The sequence below is a fragment of the Monopterus albus genome, unplaced genomic scaffold (genome assembly GCF_001952655.1).
Source record: "Monopterus albus unplaced genomic scaffold, M_albus_1.0 scaffold3.1, whole genome shotgun sequence".
Classification (NCBI taxonomy): domain Eukaryota; kingdom Metazoa; phylum Chordata; class Actinopteri; order Synbranchiformes; family Synbranchidae; genus Monopterus; species Monopterus albus.
This window is the reverse complement of record NW_018127883.1, coordinates 8,078,441-8,086,894: the sequence shown is the minus strand read 5'-3', so window position 1 is coordinate 8,086,894 and position 8,454 is coordinate 8,078,441. Positions and strand designations below refer to the sequence as shown.

The 8,454-nt window shown below is 38.8% G+C and overlaps 1 protein-coding gene across 1 annotated transcript in view; it reads right to left on the bottom strand.

The window, feature by feature from the left end:
- The window catches only part of ide (insulin-degrading enzyme), a 29,054-nt gene that overhangs the window by 9,884 nt on the left and 10,716 nt on the right, over positions 1–8,454 (bottom strand). The window contains 6 exon segments of the mRNA XM_020598337.1: position 1; positions 3–25; positions 3,664–3,808; positions 5,753–5,835; positions 6,144–6,266; positions 6,400–6,502. The exon segment at position 1 is cut by the window's left edge and continues 78 nt beyond it. Coding sequence (XP_020453993.1) covers position 1; positions 3–25; positions 3,664–3,808; positions 5,753–5,835; positions 6,144–6,266; positions 6,400–6,502 — 478 coding nt within the window.

Here is an 8,454-nt window from a genome sequence, read left to right as displayed (position 1 = left end):
TATCATTGTACCCCTTAACAGACAGCTGCACCAGACAGAGATAAAGGACAGTGGTGGGTTATCAACAAGCAGAAAGCTAGGGTGAGCTTTGGATGATCACTGCTCTTCCTAAAGTGTCTGACAGATCATGCTGCAGTTTGACCCATTTATTTATAGTGTGTGGCTAAGTACAGTAATTACTGGCTGAACACATGATTGTCAGGAAAAGCCCATCCCTCCCCAGCTAAAATGTTCCAGCAAACTTAAACAAAAAATGTGGAGGAACGCATGTTACTACTGCAAACTAGGGCAAATCCTGACAGTGCAGTTCAGTTATGATAATAATGTGCAAACGTCACAGACATCCTGTTTTATACCATATTGTGTCTGGGCACAAACACAGTTGCAAGAGGAAGTAATGGTACCGTTTGCAATTTCCTGGCTTTCTGTATAAATTGGCCATGAAATGTGATCTGATCTTAGCCAAAGTCACACATATCAACCAACATGATATTTCTAAGCTGATAAAAACAGTCATGATATTTCATGTCTTTATTAAACACACATTAAACATACAAAGTGATGGTGGAAAAAGTAATAACACTTGGCTTCTGATGTCACTAAACGGGTTTTAGCAAACCCGGAGTCCAATCAATGAAACAAGAATGGAGGTGTGATTTAGAACTCCCTTAACTTATGAAGACACTCAAACAGTGTCAGTGTGCTATTCACAAACAGCTTCAGCTGATGTGAGCCATGCCTTGCAAAAAGAAAGACCACTCCAAAGGCACAATGCAGAATACTCAGTGAGGTTTTAAAAAAAATAAAAAGGGGGGCCATTAGAGTAACAGCTAAAGATTTGAAGGATTCATTGGAGTTGGTTAACAACTCTGTTCATGAGTCAACCATACACTAAATATTGAACAGGCATGGTATCCATGGCAGGAAACCACAGAGGAAGCCACTGCTCACCAAAAACAACATTGCAACAGGCCTGAGGTTTGCTAAAGATGACCTTGACACTCCACAACACTACTGAGAAAATGTCCTGTTGACAGATGAAACGAAGGTAGAACTGTTTAGAACTGTATTCAGATGAAACGAAGGTAGAACTGTTTAGGAAGAGAATACAGCACTACGTATGGTGTAAAAAGAGAATCGCATACCAACATGAAAACATCATCCCAACAGTGAAGTACGGTGGAAGCAGCATAATGATTTTGGGCTACTTTGCTACTTCTGGACCTGGGCCAGGACCACTTGCCATTGTGGAAGGAAAAACACTGTGGCCATTACTCTTTCCACCGTCACCTTGTATGTTTAATAGGTGTGTTCAATAATGACAGGAAAGATCATGACTGTGTTGTATCAGCTTAGAAATATTAATATTTGTGACTTTGGTGAAGATCAGATCACATTTAATGACCAATTTATGCATAAAACCAAGAAATTGCAAACAGTGCCATTACTTTTTCTTGTGACTGTAGGACTATAAAACCACCTTCAAATATCAATTTGTATAAGATGCTTCATATTAGGAAGCATCAATTCATCATCTCCCTAGTGCAATCATACTGCCCTTTAGTCCCCCAGGAAGACAGAACTGTCCTAAGTGCTTGATGATGAGGTGTGTCTATGCATTTTTTTTTTTTGTGAGAAAGGACAATCAAGGTGGTTTCAAGCCTCCACATTGTAATGCTATTCACACCTTATGGCCCTTCATGATTCAGCAAAATCTCTGGATACATGGCCACACCCCAGACTCATCCCATTCCTCACCTCTCCCTGTCACCAAGTCCCTCTGGTGCCACCTGTTTTAGAGTAATCTCTTCCAGCATCATTAACCTTGACAAATGGCCAGCCAGCCACACCAATCCTGCTGACTCAGCTCAATTACACACAGCCCATCACACAACTACACAGATGGCCGTCTCTAAGGACACATCTCAATCATGAGTTCACTATGAGAGGTAGCTAATGAATGCAGGTTACTAGGTCATGTGACAAAGGGTGCAGAATGTTAGTACGGAAGGTAGAAAGCTGCAAAGAAAAAGAGCAAAACACCACCACAACCCAGCTTCATTCATAGGTAGGCTGTTACTCTGCTGTGCTCCCGGACACACGTACATAGTCACAGTTGAGCCAATTGCTGTATTCATAAGTTAGGCTGACTGAGCAAGTTGCTGTTACTTTAATTATGTATGTAAACTTCTTGGATACAGATCCACTTCCAATGTCCTTTATGGACTTTCATCAGCAGAAATGTGACTACAAATGTGTCTGAGAATCTGCATTTGGCTTTGACACGTTCATCTACTGTGTGCGTGACCCTAACACAACAGAAACAAGAGAATATCCTTCCTTCCCTTTCTGCTGCTCATTCACTGTCTCAATGTTACTGTAAATAAAATTTGAAAGTGAATCTGTAATCTCATTTACCAGAGTCCTTGGCTGGACCAGCCAGGGTTCAGTGTCAGCAGTTTTCAGTTTGCCAGTTTTATTGCTACAGGTGGCTCAATATGAAAACCCATTCAATGAATTATTTATGAAAAATACTACTCTCAAAAATGAAAAGGTTTTGTTCCAAAGACTTAATTTAAGGTGTCAAAGTAATTAAAAAAAAGAAAGAAAGAAGTAAAAATAAAATACCAGTAGTTTCAATACTTCCAGAGGACTGTAATTCAGTTATCTTACAATTAACATGTTGAGCTGGTGTCTCCCGGGAGCACAATCACAAACAGAGATTCCTATAAAACCTTCAGGTTAGCCAAAGAGAGCACACAGCACTTCACATAACCAACACCAGTGTAGAAAACCAAGCCATGTCAATGCCTCACTGTTGCCTCTACTCCAGACTTCAGATGGCTTACTTACAAGGATGGCATTCATCTTTGAGGCTACACCATACACCAGTCCAGCCAGGCGGGCTGCATATGTATACTCTTTTAAATCATCCTTCAGTAATCTGAGAAACAAGTAGGTCATGTTGCAGTGCAGAGGATCTGCATATAGGTAGCGACTAATGGTTGGGGGTAGGGGGTGGGATGGGGAAAAGAAAAAAGTTTGTTGGGAATAAGGGGTTGTCAAAAATACACAATACAAATATAAGAAAAAAAAAAAAGAGTATGTATATGCAGCCTCATGACCAACAAAGTCTCGCAAAGACTGGCATAAACTATTCTATCAAACCCTACCACAGCTACCACTCTTTTCAGATCAATCCTTTAAATGCGATTAGTGGATAAGCACTTCAACTGCCTAAAATGGCAAGAAAAACATCTGCTCAGTAAGTCGTCGGCATTTCGTGGGAGGTGGTGAACAAAGGGGAAAAAATAATGGAAAGTGAAGAAGAAGATGGCGATGGAACAGAGGCTAGACCAGCCAGGTCTGAGTCTGGGAGGTTTTGCAAATAATATGCATTAAGCATGTCTTAAACTACATTAGTGGGGGTCCACAGAAAAAAGAGAAAAGTCTCAAACTCTCAAGCATTTTGATAATATAGAAAACAAAATGTGATATACAGCTGTTTTCTGTAATTGTTTAATTTTATCATCCTATATATAAAACCTTCCAACCCAGGCCTGGTTGAGTCACAGTAGCCCAGGCTGAGAATGACAACGGGCAGGGAACATAAGGTCTGGGATGCAGCAGTAGGTCGACGGCAAGGGATTTTGAAATACTTACATACATTCCATAGACGGTATTTTGCAGGTCATAGTTCAAGCCAGCTAGCTCGGCTGCATATGCATACTCGTTGAGGGAGTCCTTGAGGAGCTCCAGGTATAAATATGCCATGTTACAATGCAATGGGTCCACATACGCAAATGGACTGCAGAGAAAATGGCAGTGATCAAACAAAACATAGAAACAAAGCATCGAGATACTGTATTAGTCATATTTTCTCACAGTAGGAGTTGTCGGCACTACTAGTAGGAAGGGTGTGGATATGTTTCAGCTGTCAACTATTAGCTAAACCAAGCCATGTGTTTAGAAGGCATCATGTTCATCTTCAAAGTAGCTGTGTGGCTGAGATTTACTTTACTGCTGCTGTCTTGTTTTTGCTTTCAGCTAAGATGTCAGGCCCTCAGTCCTTTCTGATCTGGTTCATATGATGTGCCACTAGGGTTGTAAAGTTAAAACACTACTGATGTATCCCTGTGTACATGAGAATAGGTCTTGGTCATTGTCACTTCTCCTACTCTCCACACAGACACTGACAAACTACACAACTCTCGTTCTGTAAAAACATCCACTCCAAAGTTTGTCTGAGGCTCAAATGCAGCTTCAACTGTCCCACTAATCTAATTCGAGTCGCTATATTTTGGTATAAGTTAGTATATTTTTAAAAAATGTCCCTCTTTTATTTCCATGGACGGTACCATGCTGTGCTGCAGTGAAGAGATAAGTTATAGAAGCAGTGTGCGAGTTCTATTACCAGCAACTGGCTTTTTACCCATGTAAACACAATCAATATTACAGTCTCTTAATTATCATTAGATGTTATATTTGCAATATAATAGCATACACTAACATTTGTTTCTATAAAGCTGAGTCAGTGTCACTGTTCCACTGTAGGTGAACTGCTGACTGTCATCAGTGTGGCTTACACACAGGTACAGTATCTTACGTTTGGTCAATTGATAAATAACAACAGGTTATTATTTATTTGCACTTACCCTCTTGTCAACTGTTACCTCAACTGGTGATGGCACAGCCGTGCATAATTTCTCTCACAGCACATCTCCTACTGTGGAAATGAATCCACATACAAATAACTCTGCTGACTTTGCAAACGGCATTGTTCATTTTGCCCCCTTCAGGATCTGTGCAAGGCTTTTTCCCATTGCTTGTTTCTTTCAAAACACGCTGGATGAATGCAGATGTGAACCAAGTTCTTCAAGTCAAGTGCAGATGAGGCAGGAATAAACAGGAGAAACACAGGAGCGCATAATCCAGAGACTGGAGCAGGTTTTACTGGTGTCCCAAAATCACAAACACAAAACTACTCCAGCTGTCAAGATACAAACAATGTTTCCACGTTATCTCTGAGCACAACTCCAGTAGTCAAGACCAGCTAAAACTTACACACAAATACCATAATGTATCCCTCCAATGTAACACAGCAAGGAACTGTCCAGGGAAATAAGAGGGAAATTTGTTTTAAACAGACTAACTTTGAAATATATAGACTCAAATTAGCTTAGTGGGACAGCTGAAGCTGCATTTGAAACTCAGATGAACTTTGGAGTGCATGTTTTTACTGAACAAGGGTTGTGTAGTTTGTCCATCATCTTTTCCACCATAGCAACATTCCAGATGGAAACATTCAGATTCATTGTGGAGAGTAGGAGAGACAACAACCAAGACCTATTCTCATGTAAACATGGATACATCAATATTGTTTTAACACCACCTTGAAAAATCATGAACTATTCCTTTAAGCTACTGTAAATGCAAAATCAACCCTTCCTCTAGATCCTTACAACTGTTTCATTTTTATAGAGCAGTTGCAGGGGTTCATGACTCGATCATGAATAAGTGGGGGGGGAACAGACCTACTGTACATTGATATTTTTTCTAGATGCTGCACTTTGTTGCCATTTACTTTAAAATATTGTTTAATAATGATAGTTTGGTAGTGAATCTGTTATAGACCTTGAGTGAATGTTTGTTTTTGAGAATTAATAAGAACTACTGAGGTAAATTTGATTTACTCAGTGTAACCTTTTGCCCAAAACTGCAGCTGAAGTATAAAAGCTCATTATTTACTCACCTGAAGAACTCAAAGTTCAGGCATGCCTTGGGCAGGAAGAACTTGTCATCCTGTTTGAACCACACCTTGCTCATAGCAGTGTCCTGGAAGAAATGAACAGCACACATGCTCTCATTTCCATATTCACAAGTCCAACAAAGGCACAGGTAAAACACAATGGGTTTTATTCTTTCCTTTAGAGAATATGTGTGATGTTGTTAATAGCTTAATCTTGACATGGTGGCAACGACAATACAGATTATTTAAAGCCTCATTCACAACACAACAACAGTTTATTGCCATATGAAACCAAAGAAATTTTTAACAGTATGCAGTAAGGCATGGACTGTGCTTTCAGGTAATGAATACTGACAATACTTGGGTCATATAGAAGTGTAGTAAAAACACTTGCCTTGATTAAAGTGGGGACTGATGGAGAGTCTTTCTCAAGAGAGTAAATCTCAAAGCTGGTAGGGATGAACTCGTTTTTCATGGGTAATTTGAACTTCCCATTAAGGTCTGCATTTGCCCATTTCTGAAATACAGGTGAACAATCAGCAAGCACCGTCTTAGAAAACTTAGCAGTAATCATACACTCATCACAAACCAGAAAACAGACTCCCAGTACTGTGTTATTTGGGTAGAGCACTATGATTAGAGTGATTGACCTTGATGATCGCCTCAGAAATGGCCTCCTGTTTGTACTGTGTGCCGTACCACTCTTCTGACTTGTCTGTTTGCCCTTCAAATGACTTTGACACCACTGCAACTCTGGGGAAAAAAGAACAGGAGTGATTGAAGTTGTGTTACATGGACATAAAAACTTCTCTGTCGGAACTGACTATATACTGTCTGTCTGTAACTACTCCATGATATGAGATGTGTGTTTTTCTATCAGTAGTCTATTTGGATTGCATTTGAAGAAACAGATGTCCATCAACACATCTGTCACAAATTAATGAGCCACATTAAGAATTCCAATTTGCCAGCGAGGCTGAAACCCCTTGACATGCTGCATTTAGAGCGTGGGTTTCACTAGAACCTAAACAAGTATTCAATCATAAAATGCCAATTAAAAGTTCCTGTTTGTTATACAACAAACTACTAGGATGCAATTAAAAAAGGAACAGTGTTTTATCATGAACTGTGCTTATAATTTCTAGCAATTTAATGATGCCACCCAACCTAACTTGCTATAACAACTTACAGCTGCTGACAAAAACCCTTCAATAAAAGGAAGAGACTGGCAAGGTCAGCCAACTAGCGCATGTAATCTCTTGCCTGGTAAGCATTAAGGGAGGGACAAGTCACAAGACTACACTTTGCTCAACATGGCTGCGGCATCCAATCAAATGAATCATGGTTAAAGCTACACTAGGTGCTAGGTAAAGAATTGGCTATTGCCACAAAACATGCCCAACCTCACTTCCATTTTCATTTTGTCACAGGTTACAACTTGAAAATAAAGTCTAACATGCAAGCAGAAAACTGCCTCAAAAGGGATATTCCCTTGGCTGAACCCATTCTGCAAAGAAAAAACAAATGTCCAAAAATGTGCTTTAGGGCTGCAAGTAATGATTTTTTTTAATAGTGAATTAGCTGATTATATTGAAGGACTGCGCAAACAGCATGGCAATTCTCTACATCCCTAGTTGATATACTGAAATTGTTTGTTTTGACCAGAAAACAGTTTGACACCTCTTGATATTTGGTTTAAAAAGACAGAAAACAAAGTAACCCACTGCTCATGTTTAAGAAGCTGAAACCAGAACATTTCTGCTTAACATGTCAATTACTAAAACTGTTACTGATAATATTCTGTCAATGACTGATCAATTGTTCCAACTCCTGTACAGTTTATTGATATTGATACAGTAACCCCTGCCAATATACTGTACATTTTCCTAGTTTGGGATAGGCCTATATCTTTAAATAAAACTTGTAAAACAAGTCAGTTAAATGAAATGCTATACTGGCCAATTTTTTTTTATATATAAAACCCTGCAATGACACTAGAATTTTCAAATCAGAAAACAAAACCTGATGATGTATTCCTGCACACACATCTCCATCTACTGGTATGACAAACTAATCCTTTGTCAGACTGCTGCAGACACCTATTTGATTTGATTTATTCTTTCAAGCATGTAAAGACAGTTGATATATCAACACACATAATTTTACACATATCCAACAAATGCTAATCCAATATCAATTTGCTTATACATAGTACATGCTTGAATGGAGTAGGAAGAAGTCAGACTTATCCAGTCCTACCCCATGACATCATCTTACCATCATTGGTTTGCAAGCAGTATCTCTACATAAATAATTCTCTTCTACACCACACAATATACTAAAAAAATGATAACAGAGTGTTAACATTCTTAAATAATTATCTTCTACACCACACAAGTAATATACTAAAGAATTATTACAAAGTGTTAACATTCATACACCACACCCACAATGTTCCATCTGGTTAATCATTGAGCCTGTTCTTGCATATATCTTGATTGACACATACCTTTTATTTACGTTTAAACTCGTCAATTCTATTACTATTTTTTATGTCCGCACTTAAATTATTCCATAGTTTTACCCCACTTATGGAAATACAAAATCTTTTTTTGGTTGTACGTATAGCATGAATTTTTAAATTTAACTGACCCCTTAAATTGTATCCCCCTTCCCTTTCATTAAATAGTTTTTGAATTCCACCA